General features: G+C 41.8%; 2 protein-coding genes across 2 annotated transcripts; one reads left to right on the top strand and one right to left on the bottom strand.

The window, feature by feature from the left end:
* Window positions 1-415: 415 nt before the first annotated feature.
* LOC122672083 (pentatricopeptide repeat-containing protein DOT4, chloroplastic-like) lies at window positions 416-2,299 on the top strand. The gene has a single exon (XM_043869584.1). The coding sequence runs from the start codon at window positions 416-418 to the stop codon at window positions 2,297-2,299; it is 1,884 nt and encodes a 627-aa protein (XP_043725519.1).
* Window positions 2,300-13,193: 10,894 nt separating this feature from the next.
* LOC122672626 (protein FEZ-like) lies at window positions 13,194-14,681 on the bottom strand. The gene is made up of 3 exons (XM_043870085.1): window positions 14,501-14,681; window positions 14,068-14,369; window positions 13,194-13,982 (listed from the first exon to the last, which is right to left on the bottom strand). Exons 1-3 carry the CDS (start codon window positions 14,679-14,681, stop codon window positions 13,260-13,262), a joined length of 1,206 nt encoding a protein of 401 aa, XP_043726020.1. The 3' UTR covers window positions 13,194-13,259.
* Between the last annotated feature and the right edge of the window lie 788 nt (window positions 14,682-15,469).

Genomic DNA, 15,469 nt, shown 5'->3' with positions numbered 1-15,469 from the left:
CTGTCCAAGGCAATTTAAAACGTCATCTCCGCCTCCTTATGAGAGGAACTGGACCACCATGGGCAGCAAAATCATACCATTTTAGTGTCGACCGCTTCACCTGCCGCAGTGCCTCAATGCCAAACTTTAGGAATGGGAGAGGATTAAAATCCGAAAATTGTAGCTACTTGGCCAACCTATACTTTTGTTGGGAAAATTTTTTAAGAACCAATCTAGTCAAAGCCTTCGGATCCTTGGCAGTTGCAGGGATTATAATTTATTTTAGATTTGCAATTTTCAAATCCGTATGAGACACAAACTGATCCATCTTCTCCACCAAAAGATCAACTCCTTTTCCAATCGGCATCTCCTACAAATCCATTCACTACTCATCACTACTGGACTCAATGCCAACCATTCTTGCCTCCAAGCATTCATGGAGCAGTGTGCATCACATCCATCGACGCTTGATCATATGTCTCTTGTTTTTCGATATATTGAGCGACCCAATGTGGCCATGTGGAGACTCATGATTCGAGGATATGCTTCGGATGTCAATCCATTCAAGTCTCTCTCTTATTTCCGAGACATGCAGTGGACGAAACAGAATGCTTTTCTTGAACCCTTCATCTGTGCTTCAGTGATCAAAGCTTGTGGGAGATTGAAAGCCATTCCAGAGGGTAAATCAGTTCACTGTCAAGTGATCAGGCTTGGTTTAGATTCCAATGTCAACATACCGAACACTCTAATTCACTTCTATTCGAATTCTTCGAGCTTGTTGAGCAGCTCTCGGGTCCTGTTTGATGGAATTCCTCACAGAACCATCGTCACGGTTAACTGTATGATTTCGGGGTTCATGAAAAACAAACTTCTGGATTTGGGTTTGAGTTTATTAAATCAAGCTCTGGATGGTTCTCTTGATTTGGAAGTGAAACCAAATGATGTTACTCTCGTACTTTTGATATCTGGTTGTGCTGAATTTGGAGACTTGGGCGTTGGAACATCGCTTCATTGTTACTGCTGCAAAACATCCCTGTCTGTCGAGATGAGAATCTGTAATGCTTTGATTAACATGTATGCCAAATTTGGACGCATATATGAAGCTGCGATGCTGTTCAAGGAAATGCCTTGGAAAGATTTGTTTTCATGGAATACGATGATTTCTGGCTATGTTGTGAACAACAATTGTGGTAAAGCTCTGACACTGTTTAGAGAAATGAGAGTTAGAGGCGTTGAAGGTGATGGAGTGACTCTGATTAGTTTGATCTCTGCATGTTCTCAGGGTAGAGATCTTGATGCGGGAAAGAGGATTCACGCTTATATGAAGACAAGTGGAATAGGCACCACTGTTCCTGTAGGGACAGCTTTGATTCACATGTACTCCAAATGTGGGCTCATAGAATTTGCTAGAAAAGTTTTTGACGAATTATCAGGCAAAAATATTGTATCTTGGAACTGTATGATATCTGGATATATCGAATGCGGTCATTTCAGAGAGGCTTTCTGGCTTTTTGATATGATTCAATGTGAAAAGCTCAAGCCAGATGAAGTTACAATGCTGGGACTGATCTCAGCTTGCCGAAACTCTGGAGAATTGAATCATGGCATTCATGTCCACTCATATGCAGAGAAGAGTGGTCTCCATGAGAAGACCGTTGTGGGTAATGCTCTTATAGATATGTATGCAAAATGTGGGAGCATGAGCAGAGCTAAAAGAGTCTTTGATAAGATGCTTGAAAGGGATGTTATCTCATGGACCTCAATCATAGTTGGTCATGCCATTAATGGCGAAGGAGAGGAAGCTCTCATTGCTTTTCAGCAAATGTGTGCTTCGAGAATTGAGCCTAATGCGGTCACATTCATTGGAGTTCTGTCAGCGTGCAATCATGCTGGGTTGGTGGATGATGGCCGGAGGATGTATGGGATAATGTGTAAAGTGTATAGTATTAAGCCCATGATTGAGCATTCTGGATGCATGGTTGACATGTTTGCACGGGCTGGAATGCTGGAGGAAGCTCAAGAATTTGTCAAGAACATGTCTGTTGAACCGAATGCAGTTATATGGAGGATGTTAGTGAGTGGTTGTAGTGTTAAAGGGGATGTTGATCTTGGATTGAGCTTGGTGAATAAGCTCATAGGGCTGAAAAGGTTGCATGCTCCTGAAGATTTTGTGATCTCTTCCAAAATTTTTGCGGAAGCAGGAAGGTGGGATGATGTTCTGTGTGCAAGAAGTTTGATGGTGGACAACCAAATCCTCAAAAGACCAGGAAAAAGCTCAATTGCTGGTGCTTATGAACCTTTAGATGAATTATGTTCGTGAGGGACAAATGTTTCCAAGAAGATAGTCATAATCCTCATTGCTGCGAATTTCAACTACCTTGCATTGGCAGAAACACCATCAAATGGGGAATCCATTATTCTCCCAGGTGATGGGAAGACAGTGTGGCCATTTGACAGGATGAAAGCACTCCTGCAGAGAATCGCTATGCAGGAGTGCTGATGTCAAACTTTGGAAAAATGTTTTCCCCAGAGCATACATAAGTGTTGGGTGTTCTGGAGTTGAATCTGTTGATCCAAACTAAATAGGTCCTTAAGCTGCATTTGAGCTCTTCTAAGGATAACCAAAGAAATCACAATGTGGATGAAGGATCCTGAATTCCTTGTGTGCTGTTCTCTTTGAATGTATATTTTTTCTAGAGAAAGATTCTGGTATTTTCAGAGATGCGGTCACAAGTGGAGTTACTTATCATTACAATGAAGGCAATGGTGATCTTGCAGTATTAACGGCATAGCTACATTAATGCAGCAGTTGCAACTACAGAGATGCAGTGGCTGGGCAGCTGGGGTTGCTCCTTGAGCTATGGAGGTTGCTCAAGCTTTTGGAGGTTGAACATAATGTCTTAAAAGGAAGCTCAAGGATCCACCAACGCTTGGAAGCAAAAGGAAATTGGCAATAAATACATGTTTTGACAGATGAGAAGAAAACATATTTGCAATGTTCAATCCGACCAAGTCATCACCAACACTCTGGCTGATTCTTACTGTAAATGTGCAGCAATGGGTGATACTCTTCATTTGTTTGATGGAATCCCTCACCAAATCTTGTTTCTTGGAACCTTACGATATCTGGTTACAACTTAGAGCTTGAAATTCGAGGATGGGTGGAAAATCTTTCGGAGAACGCAATCGTCTAAGCTCACTCCTATCCAATTTACCTGTGGGAGTACTCTCTTAGGGTGCACTGCCTCTCAGGCTCTTTTTTCTGCTAAGCAGGTTTACTCTCTTGTAAAAAAAAAAAATGGGTTTTTTTCTGATGGGTATGTACAGACTGGAATGATGGATCTCTTTGCCAGAAGTTTCTTCTATGAGGATGCTCTGAGTTTATTTTAGGATGTTACATATAAGAGTGTGGTCTGCTGGAATGCTATAATTGCTGGTGCGGTTAGGTATAGGGAGAATTTTTTGGCAATAGATCTTTTTCACCAAATGTTAGGTGGGTGTTTGATTCCTAATAGTTATACATTTTCAAGTGTTTTAACTGCTTGTGCCGCAGTTGGAGACTTAGAGATGGGCAGAGGGGTTCTCGGTGGGTACTTAAATATGGTGCAGGACATATATTGAAGTTTTTTCTTTTATATATTTTTTCTTTTATGTATTTCAATTCTGTTCTTCGTTGAAACTTTGCGCACACAACCGAAGACTATCTGCGAAGTGATAGATCGCTGAGGGTTATCCCCTTTGAGTACTGCGAAGGTCGTTTCATCGATCTAGAGTTCCGGTTAGCACACACACAGGTTGGTTTATTTGCTGTTTATTTCTTTGCTTTTATCTTGTGATTTCCACGGCCATATATTCGCATAGGAGATTGATGTCCAGCGGAACACCAGGTTGGAAGAACCGTACGTGTTTTGGACCCTTGTCTCTCCCATTACTGCGAACGGGTTTAGCCCCCAGGAAATTATCTTTTTAATTGCATAGTTTATTGATGGCTTCTTTTCCTCCTTGTTTCTGTGATGACCCACTCATCCCATATGACCACAGTATTCATGCACAACACGATCGCACAAGCAATAGTGGTGCACTTAATTTTTTGATAGATCTCACATTAGAACATAATGAAAAAATAACAAAAAAATTAGATACTATCCTCACTCTCTTGTCAGATCTGGTTGCCCAACAACCGGAGACCCCTCCTGAGTACCCTACCCGGGCTACTTTTCTTGCTATAAGCACCCTTACTGAGGATACCATTCCTTCTGACCCTCCTCAGGATGATAACTACGTTTATCATAAGGAAATTATGGACCATTGGAAAGATCGGTATAAAGACTCAACAGATAAAAATGAACAAGCCCGACTTCTTTCTATGATGCAACAATTCTATGTTGACAACCAACAGAGTTTTGTCGCACATAATTTTGTGCTCTTCTCTGACGATGACGAAGACGACGAGATTCTTAACGAATCGTCCTCTGACTCAGTTTCGTCTGACTCTGACTCCTTTGAGTCACCTCCCGAGTCTGTCCCAGACTCACCTCCTGTTTCCCACAGTACCCCCACTGTTGGTGAAACTTCTTCTAAACGTAAGGTGGACCCCAACGACCATCTTGACACTGATGCGGATTTCCAACCCCAAATGGGTACCCGCACCTCTTTTGGTACTGACGACGTCTTTACCACCTACCCCGATGTAAACATCTATACGCGTAAGGATGATCTCCACAAGTATGGATTAGCATCGTATGACACTTATTTGGACCTTACCAATATTGCCATTAAAGACTATGATAAGGCTATCACGGAATGGGCTCAAACCTTTTCTTTATTGATAACCAATAACAAAGCCACATGGAAAGCCGAACAATTTTTGGAATACCTCTGTGGATCCCTGCAAGGTGATGTCTTGCAATTCATTAAAAAATTTGACCAAACCGATGATGGGAAAGCTACCAAAACTACCCTCCTCACCTATGTCTCAAATTTTGAGAAAATCTTGGTCGAATTCACTAAAATTCTAAAATTTGAATTTTGTGGTTACCATCACCCTGACAAGCTTGCAGAAGATGTCAGTTTTAACCTCACTAAAATTAAGCTTAATAATTTAAATGAATTTGAAGCTTTTTCCAAAAAATATATGTCTCTGTTTCAATTGTTAGATAGTTCAAAATCTGACTATTGGAAGGAGCAATTCTTTCCTAAACTTCCTCCCCCTTGGGACGAATTATGTCATTCGACATATCCCGGCTTCATCAACGACTCCAAAAGCGTTGATACCCTTGGCAACCGAATCAATTTCGTGTTTCGCCACATCCTTGATCACTGTTTAAAGGCACGTGCTGCCAAACAGTTAAAACAGAAGGTCTCCCCTGGCCTCTGCAAGGATCTTCTTCAAAATGAATTTGAGTTTGGTACCAAGCCTTCTCATCTCCCTAAACATAAGTCTTCAACTCCCTTTCCTTTTCGCTCAAAGAAAAAAAGGTATCATTGGAAGAAATTCCATAAAAAAGACTTTCCTTCTAAAGATTTTTCTTCTAAGAACAAACGTTTTGCTAAGAAACGCTTTGTTTCCAAACGTACCCCTTACACTGGTAAAAAGGACAAATCTCAATGTACCTGCTACCTCTGTAATGAAAAGGGCCATTTTGCCAATGAATGCCCTAACAAATCCAAGAATGCCCGTAAAATGATTCGTTACCTAGACGAATGCAACTACGAGATTCTTTTCTTTTCCGAAGTTTCTGACCCCACAGAACTTCTCTATGAAGTCTTCTCTGAATCCGATTTCTCCGATTCTGATAACGACTCATCCGATTTCATCTTTATGGAAAACGAGTCTACAACCGATTCGACTCAATCTCCCATTGAAATCCAACCGACTCCCTTACCTGAATGTGACTTGGTTTCTCTCCACAATCTCCTTCGTGAAGATGTCTCTTTTGACCCTAACCTCTTCACTCGGCTTAAATCAATTAAGCACGCTGAGGTCTATAAGCTCTCCAAGCTTAACCTCTGGTCTAGGCGTTTCTTTGACCAAGCTTGTGGCAATACCACTGCTCAGTCTACAGACGACGCTTCTCTTGAAATCTCTCTGTTCAATCCGGCTCAAATCCAACGATTAGTAGCCAAACACCCTCGTTTGAGATACATACACATTGGTCTCATTCAGATTGAACTCACGGCGCTCTTTCGCCAAGGCATCGACACTCCTGTTGTCATTGCTGTCTTCGACAAAAGATTCCTATCCGACCCAATTAATGCCCTAATCGGTGGAATCGAGTCGAACCTCATTCACGGTTCAGTTTGGTTCAAACTGCGACCCAATTTCTTTCTCTCTGTCCAGGATCCCAATCTTTGTGATTCAGTGGTTCTTAAAATTAAGACCCAATGGACTGGCATGAAGGCCGACAGTCATAATCTCGCTGTTAGCTGGAAATGTTTGCACGAGCTAACCAATGTTACCTCTACCAAACTCTTACCCTTTTCGGATAAACGGTTCGTCGAACTTTTCGAACCAAAACCTTTCGAACACGAGATCCAACCTCGATTAATCGATTGGCATGATCTCCAACTTCCTCAGGAATGGATGCTCTCCGATATTCTTGATACCCCTCAAAATATCACAGCTTTCTCCACTCCTTTTAATCGCCATTACCAATGGACGGTTATGCCCTTCGGATTATGTACTGCCCCTCAAATCTTCCAACGTTGGATTGATTCCATCTTTGGCGACCTCTCTTTTTGTGTGGCGTATATCGACGACATTCTTGTCTTCTCCGATTCCTCCACTGAACATACGAAACACCTTCGTATCATCAGTAGTTTATTCCTCAAACATGGAATAATCCTTTCTCCTAAGAAAATCGAATTCGAGAAAACTCGCATCGAATTTCTTGGTCTCATCTTGACCGATCATGGACTCCAACTCCAAGATCACATCCTGATTAAAATCAAGGATTTTCCTTCTGTCTTACGAGACAAACAGCATCTCCAACAATTCTTAGGAATTCTTAACTATGGACGCAATTATATAAAGGACCTCTCTACTAAAGAAAAAAGTCTTTTATTAAAATTGAAAAAAGATGTTGATTTTTCTTGGACCACGTCTGACACACAGACCGTCCTCTCTATCCAGGCCGAGATTATCCAATCTTGTCCCTCGGTTTACTTCCCTCTTGCTGGTGATCTCTTAATACTAGAGACTGATGCTAGCAATGAACACTGGGGATGTGTCCTGAAAGCACGACCCCTCAAAAACCCTTCTGATGAGCAAATTTGTGGATATAACTCTGGAAAATTCACTTCTGCTCAAATTAATTATTTAATTTATGAAAAAGAAATCCTTGCAATTGTGAATGCTATTCAACGATTTAGGATTTATCTTCTGCCCGAGAAGTTTCTTATTCGAACTGATAACCAAGCCGTTCGTGATTTTCTTAAAACCAAAGTCAAAGAAACTAATTCTTGTAGGATTAATTGGGCTAATCAAATCAACCAATATCAATATGAAATTGTGCATATTAAAGGCACTGACAATTTTTTGGCTGATTATCTTAGCAGGCCATGAATCCTCGGCATCCTCCTGACAAAGGTAAAGCTCACGCGACACCACATCGCAAGAGCAAGAAAAAAGCCTCTTCTCTTGGCTTACTCCCTACCCCCCGTGGCGGTATTCTCATTAGAGAACCCCAGGTAACAGCGGCAGTACCTACCCAATGGACTACCCCTGGTTACATTCGAGTTCCTGCCACAACAGCGGAATTCTCTCCTTCCCCTTCTCAGCCGTTTAGTCCCTATTTCTTCCCCGGAAATAGTAAAGAACAGGACAGTCAGGATCCCTTTTATTTGTGGAATATGACCCCAGCCAGCTACTCCCAGATTGTACAACAACAATCAGCTGCAAATATTCCGCCTTCCGTTTTTGGTCAGTCGGTGACAAACACCACTGATTTCTTTCATCACGATGGCATACCTACCAAGTGGTACCATCAGTTGAACACCTTGTGGAAGACGCAGGTTGCCGGCCAGAAAAAGCCGTTTCGTACTGCTCTTACCGCCTTCTCAAAGGCTCTTGGTATTTTCTATTCCAAGCAGCTCGGCCTTCAGTCTATTGTACTTGACTCAATGAGACAAACTGATTGGGACGATGTTACTTCCCCTGAGAAAGTACACAGCTTTCTTCAGATTGCAGATTGTGTTGAAGATCATTTAAAAGATGCTCTCTTCCATAAAACATATAAAATCTGTTTATATTTAAAAGCTAAAGAACTCCTTCCCCGGGAAATATTTCCAATGATACAACGTCATTGCGATGAAGAACAATACCAGCGCTATAAAGATTTTATGCTGGAATTTCCCAAAAATATAATACGAACTGAAGCCCACAACCATTTCAAACTCATCTTCTACCCAGGCTCCGAACCTTGGAGTATTGCTGCTGTTGAATGGGGACTAGTAGGCCAACTGGTCTTCTCTAGTGATAATACTGCTGTCCTTGACCAATTGCCCATGATGATCAGAACCATGATCGCCCATGCTGTCGCCAATTGGAGATTCTCTGGTGGACTCGAATTCACCATCTGCAGCACCCTTGGCTGGCGTGAACGTGAACGCTTCTTCCAGCCCTACCAGCTCTGGCACCTTCGCCCTGCCTCCTGCTACTCCTTAGCAGAACCTTCTCTCGTTACAGATGAAGCCGAAGCTTTGAACATTGCTAACTTGCATATTCATGCCGAAGATCTGTACAAACAGTCCTTGATCGCCTTACACAAAGAAGCTCTCGGACTCACTCATCCTAACGGTTGTCCACGATACCGTTATCTTGTCTCAGACGGACGACGACTCTTCGTCACCCAGTTCATGATGGATTATGAGATCCCTGATGAAGTTGCTGCCGATACATTCCAACTGATCGACCAGCTCCAGACATTCTCTCCCGTCCTCGACATCCCTGGCACTCTCCTCGCCGATGTTGCCGAAGCAGTTGAAACCATGGCCGCCGCCGACGCCGCCGAACTTGCTGCCCAGGAAGCCGCCGCTGATGCTCTCCTCATCAACGCGCCTCTCTTTCCCGGCCACGAAGACGAAGATGTCAATCTCGGATCCGACTAACGTCATCCTTGACATCAGCATGGTCCCACATGAACAGTACCGCCGCCCTACGTCACCCATGACGTCATCTGGACCCATGAACAGTGCTGAATAGTACCAGCCGCCCTACGTCAGCACACGTCAGCAGTTACTATTCCGGAATTGAAATAAAATTTTGGAATCCGTAGCCGACCTCTCCCTCTATATAAGGCAGCTCATTTCTTCAGAGAAAGCAGACCTTGCTCCGCCAGCTCTCGAGTTCCGCCTCTCGCCCCTCTCTCTGATCTTCTCCTTCTCTTCTATCTCCATTTCGATACCTTCGCTAAGGATCGACCCCCTGGAGATTGATGTCCAGCGGAACACCAGGTTGGAAGAACCGTACGTGTTTTGGACCCTTATCTCTCCCATTACTGCGAATATATGGCCGTGGAAATCACAAGATAAAAGCAAAGAAATAAACAGCAAATAAACCAACCTGTGTGTGTGCTAACCGGAACTCTAGATCGATGAAACGACCTTCGCAATACTCAAAGGGGGTAACCCTCAGCGATCTATCACTTCGCAGATAGTCTTCGGTTGTGTGCGCAAAGTCTCAACGAAGAACAGAATTGAAATACATAAAAGAAAAAACTTCAATATATGTTCATATGCTTACAATAAGTCGGCAATAAGTCTGCCTCTTTCACTTTGTTGCAGATCTGAAGATAGGATTGACGATCCGTTGTAGATCCTCGATACTATCTAGAGATCATTAACAAATGCTATACCTGTTTGGTCAGGTGCAGTTACAAAGAAAAGAAAAAGAGTGTACTAAAGCTCTGATACCAATTCACATGGAAGGGGTCGATCGTGATGTCTTTGTGGGAACTGTTATTCTTGATTTCTATGGAGAAAGTGGTGATATTGATGAAGCTGTGAATGAATTCTCGTGGATGCCAATCCACCATGTGATTTCATGAACTGCCATAATTTCTGGGTTTTTTTTTTTCTTTCAGAAAGAGGATTACATTTCTGCTCTCCACTTCTTCAAACAAATGATAGTAAAGGGGGGAAATTAATATATACACGATCATGAGTGTACTCAATGCTTGTGCTAAACCAGAAATGGTGAGAGAGGCAATTCAAATCCATTACTGGATTCTGGTTTCTATTCAGATTCAACAATAAGAGACTCTTTGATAAATATGTACTCCAAACTAGGATTAGTTGATGTCTGAAGTGCTGGTTAGATAAACTGGGAGCACCAATCAGATGGGTACTTGGGGAGCTATGTTATCTGCTTTTTGTCAAAACCAGACTTCTGGAAGGACTATTGAGTTTTGTAGGAGGATGCTTGAGGAAGGTCTGAGCCCTGATGCTGTCTTTAGCTCTAGTTTTTTGAGTATCATTTGCTGTTTACAGTTGAGGAGACAGATCCACTGGAGCATTTTTAAAGCTGGGTTGGTATTTAATGTTTCTGTAGCTTGTGCTTATTTTAGGATGTACTCTAAATGTGATAGTTTAGAGGAAATCTTATGACATTTTTTAACAAATAAATCACTAGGATGAAGGATCATAGACCTCATTTCTGGTTTTGCAGAACATGGCTATAAGGAGAAAAGAATTTATGTTTGTTGGGCTTAATATTTTTCTCCACTGCTGACTGGCCACTGTCCAGTCTCCACTCCCCAGTTGATCTGTACCATTTGGCCATGGCTCCTCTTGCCTTCTTCAGAAAGACGGAAGCCAGTACTGTCACTGATAGTAATCATTCTTCTTGATTTTACATCACAAGGTCCCCCTCCCTCTCACTTGTCTTCGAATTTTCAAGAAGATCCGATCGTTTTTCGGCGGCGATATCCATGACTCTGGGTTCAAATTTGCAGAGCTGAAATTCACATTCAAGGCTTCACAGAACATGGCTATACAGATCGGGCTTTTCATTTGTTCAAAAAGATGCAGCTTGAGAAAATTTGAACTAGTCCAACAATAACATTAGCTGCTGTTCTCACTACATGTTCTTCTCTTAAATTTTTACAGAAAAATAAGGAAGTTCATAGGTATGCTCTTCGTATAGGAGTTGCTACAGAGACACTTATTGGTGGGGTTCTTGTAACTATGTACTGGAAATGCGGAGCCGTGGTTTCTACTAGACAGGTTTTGAAGAGATGCTTAAAAAAGGATCAGGTCATCATTGCTTTCAGGGTATGCCCAAAATGGATATTTTGAAGAAACATTCTTGATGTTCCGTAAATTGCTGATGGCCGGTATGGAGATTGACTGCTTCATGCTCTCCTTGCTTCTTAGTGTGGCTGCAACTTTAACAACTCACCATTGGTAAACAATTGCACACCTACATCCTGAAAACAAGCCTATATTCAGACCTTTCAGTGGAGAGGCTCCCCCAAATGGAAAGAACCAAAAAGAAAAACGAAAAAAAAAAACCTACAATCAAAACCACCCTCAAGGAATATTCCTATTTGCAGAAAATTAGATAGGCAGATCCCAAGAGAGAGCAATATGCCTATTCCTAGGGTAATCCAAACAAGATCCAGCAAGGAGGTCTAGTTTTCCCTGAATCCCAAAGGAGATAGAGTCCCAGATCTGTTGAATTGATCTTGACTTAGAGGTCCATCTTCTCAAATTCCTCTTCATCCAAACGTAGAAGATAGCTGCACAAAAACCAGCTTGCCCGTTGTGTCACAACATGTTTTTCCATTGAAGCTCTTCCTTATCTATCTGCATTCCCTTTCGAAAACAAGGATCCATCTTGTATGTTGGCCAGCATCGACGACACAACCCTGCCCATACATGAGAGGAAAAGGGGCATGCAAATAACAGGTGCTGAATATCCTCAGCAGCATTCCAACACAAGCAGAAAGACGAGGAAGGGGAGAGCTACTTCTATTGGAGAAAAGACAATGTTGGGAGAGACTGGGTAAAGCTCTCCACACTATGAAGCTGTGGCGGGGGAAGAAAACCTTTGAACCAGACAACACCATGCCAAGGAACCTTGGGAGCCCTAGATCTTACCAAGTTCCATGCCGAAGAAGAAAAGAACATGCCTGAATTTGTTGCTGTCCAAGTGACTAGATCACTACTTGTTATAGTATTCAAAATCTGGTAGCATTGGTGATGCTCGTAAAGTGTTTGATTGGATTGAAAAATCTGACTTGGTCACCCAATATGGAAAAGGTGCAGAGGCTGTAAGACTATGAGCTTACGAGAAAAGAAGGAATAGTACCTAATTCAGTGACTTGGGGGGGGGTGGTTATCTGCTTGCAGTCATATTTGTATGGTGGAAGAAAGTTATTTCCATTTCAATTCGATGACTAGAGACTGTGGACTTGAACCAGGCTTCCATCATTATGCATGTATTGTTAACCTACTTGGTGGGTCAAGGAGATTGAGAGAAGCTGAACGATTTATCAGTAATACGCCTACTGAACCTGATGCTTTAGTGTGAGGGACTTGGTTCTTGCACAGGGTACATGGTGATGTCAAGCTTTGAAGGCTAGCTGCCAAAAGAGTTCTTGAGTTGGACCCTGGTGATGCTGGAGCTTATATCTCATTATCAAACATCTATGCAGATTAAAGGGTTTGATGAAGTGAACTGGGGTGAAGAAGGAACCAGGATGGAGTTGTGTGAATATAAGAATGCCATGATTGGTATATCTCACACAGGATCCTTGTTTAGGTCTTTGGTTGTATTCTATTAAGCTTATATTGTTATAAAGGTAATCTGCACACACCACTCCTAGCAAACAAGTTCTCATGGAGTCTCCAAAACTTACACAATAAGCGATCTCTTTTGTCAGGTTCTAACCCAAGTTAAAGTGAGGCTTACTTATTTTGTATATCTATGTAACCACTCTTTTGTGGATTCTTCTGTGTAGTTTTGTGGAGCCACATTTTCCTTTTAAAGTCAATTGATGAAATCTTTGGCTTCAGTTTATGGTAAAGTAATAGAAAGTTATAACTTTAATCATTCTGCTTAATCTTGCATAATGGTTAGGCAGTGTTTTTAGAATATATCTTTTAGTCTCCCACTAATCAAATCAGAGTCAAGTTTCAAATTTAACAACTTCCTTCATATTCTATCTCAATCATAGAAGAAAGTCCATGGCCTATAAACTGAGTACATTTCTCATGTTAATCAACACTTGCTCACTGAAACCTAAAAGAAAAAGTACTTCAACTGTATAACAAGTTAATTAGTTATAGCACTTGTTTGTGGAATAGTTGGCTGACATCTCACTAGGACATGAGGGAGAGTCCCACGGCGAAATGGTCTTCCAGGCATCGGGCATAGTTGGTGGTAAGCTAAATGGGAATCCAATGGATCTAACAGTTCCCCACTCATTGATTGTAGGAGAGGCATTTGAGTTCTTCCTTGAGCATGTCTCCTCTACACCGGTAGCCATGTTCCCTTGCATCTCCTGTGGTAGAATGATTGAGAGGCCATTACACTGCTGCTGTGGTCCATTGAAATCTATACTTTCAGAGGCTTTACTGACATCCATGAATAAGGCTGGTGACAAGTTGAAAAGCATGGAAGCAACATCAACTGTACACTTAGCAGGTCCTGGCATTTCAAGTGGAGAAAACATGAAACCTGTGGGAAGATCTCCATTTGAAATAGGAAGTATAGAAGTTTTACAGACTGTTTGGTTAATGGGTTTGTAGGAGGGGATCTCTAGAGGAGAGAAACTAGTACATGATGACTGTTGTAAGTCATTATTACAAGAAAACTGGATTGCAGATCCAGCTGCAGTAGTGCAAGAGATATTCTCTGAACTGTACTGAGTGCAGTGTACACCTTGGGTTAATACATCAGATCCATTGGTCTCAGTTAATGGAGAGACCCAAGAGTGAGAAAGAGCTCTCTGTGCCATGGAGTTGGTTTTCTTGAATATCCTGCAAATTGCCCATGAGTCCTGCAGGCCAAGGAGATCAAGGAATTAATGATTATATGAATGTGATCCAAACATGAACTTGCATAACAGAAAGGCAGGTTCTTACATTGGCAGGAAGGGTTTTAGCCGTGGGCCTCTTGGATGGGGCCGAGTCGGTAAGAGAAGGTAGCCGAAACTCATGCATCATCCAGTCAGTTTTGATCCCTTTTGCAGCTCTTCCTTTGTAGAACACAAGGGACTTCTTCAAACCAATGCACTTACTACCTTCAGATGAGTAGATAGGCCTATCTGTTCCAGTGGCTTTCCAAAACCCAGCTCCTGTGACTCTGTTCGGTCTTGCACTGTTCCTATATTTCCTGTCCCTTGGGCAGTAGAAATACCATTCTTTCTCACCTGTGGTTGCCAACTCTTCTTGCAAAAACAAAGATGCAGATGTAACTCATCAACATATAGCTTTTGATATAATAAAAACCTCCACTAAACAGAAAATTAAAGAAAAATGTAGTAAGACACCATGCATCAGAGTTGACATATATTACTTGGTAGATCCCAAGGATCATATTTATAGATATCAAGTTGCTTGATTAGCTCAATTGAGAGAGGTCTTTGTTGAATCTTCCTCTTGAGATAGAAACCAACTAGCTCCTCATCAGTTGGGTGAAATCGAAACCCAGGTAGCATAACTTCATCAACCTTATCGACATCGTTCTTCTCCTCCATACTTTTTTTATGAACTCTGCTTTCTAAAGAGAGATGAAAAAGAGTAAATGAAAGAACTGCACCCAAACTTGTCTCTGCAAATCTAAAGAGAACTCTTGTCTAAAGGGAAGGACTTAAGAGACCCACCCAGTTTACCCTTCAAAATACTTCTTAGTTCAAAGCCATTATATGCTATCTGAGAAGGGGTCTGCCTCCGAAGCTTCAGCCGACCTTTCAGGGTGACTGTAATGGAGAGTGTGTTTTTTGCTAGGATCACGGTGACTCACAGAGAAGTGTAAACCAAGCTCATAAGAACAACTACCAAGAAACCCAACTCGAGGAAGTAGATTTTCAATGGCGACTCCTACTACTTCCTTTCTTGAACCCATTTGGGGATTTTAAAATAGAATTGTTTTAACATTTCTCATGCATGAAAGACAGAAATCTTCTAATTTGATATATGTATATATTTTTTTACTGGTCATGGTTTGAATTGTTTTATGTAAATGTAGAGCAGACCAAGTTCCCATACAAAAAAACTCAAATTTAAATATTGAATCTCAAAGATACTCTGCAAATTCCTCTAAGGTCCCCCACTTCAGTTTCTCAGGATCCAAAAATCCCATTTCTATTCCATTCTTATCAGAGCTTCTATTCCTCCCTCATTCTCTATATCAGATTTCCACCATTGACCTGTCAGTGGTCACTGAGCACTCTGGATCATATGGAGATTCATCACACGTGTGAAGGTTGGTGTTGGGACCCACTTTCCCTTCTAAGAAACACAATAAATTAACAGCCACAGCATC

The sequence above is a fragment of the Telopea speciosissima genome, chromosome 8, assembly GCF_018873765.1.
Source record: "Telopea speciosissima isolate NSW1024214 ecotype Mountain lineage chromosome 8, Tspe_v1, whole genome shotgun sequence".
Lineage (NCBI taxonomy): Eukaryota > Viridiplantae > Streptophyta > Magnoliopsida > Proteales > Proteaceae > Telopea > Telopea speciosissima.
This window is presented reverse-complemented; position numbering and strand designations above follow the sequence as displayed.

What these genes read in the sequence shown, in the direction of transcription:
- LOC122672626 (XM_043870085.1), bottom strand. Translation starts at nt 14,681, where the DNA reads ATGGAGGAGAAGAACGATGTCGATAAGGTTGATGAAGTTATGCTACCT. An exon ending in TGATCCTTGGGATCTACCAA is followed by an intron (nt 14,370 to 14,500) that starts GTAATATATGTC and finishes TTTTGCAAGAAG; the next exon opens with AGTTGGCAACCACAGGTGAG. An exon ending in CTAAAACCCTTCCTGCCAAT is followed by an intron (nt 13,983 to 14,067) that starts GTAAGAACCTGC and finishes CTTGGCCTGCAG; the next exon opens with GACTCATGGGCAATTTGCAG.
- LOC122672083 (XM_043869584.1), top strand. Translation starts at nt 416, where the DNA reads ATGGAGCAGTGTGCATCACATCCATCGACGCTTGATCATATGTCTCTT.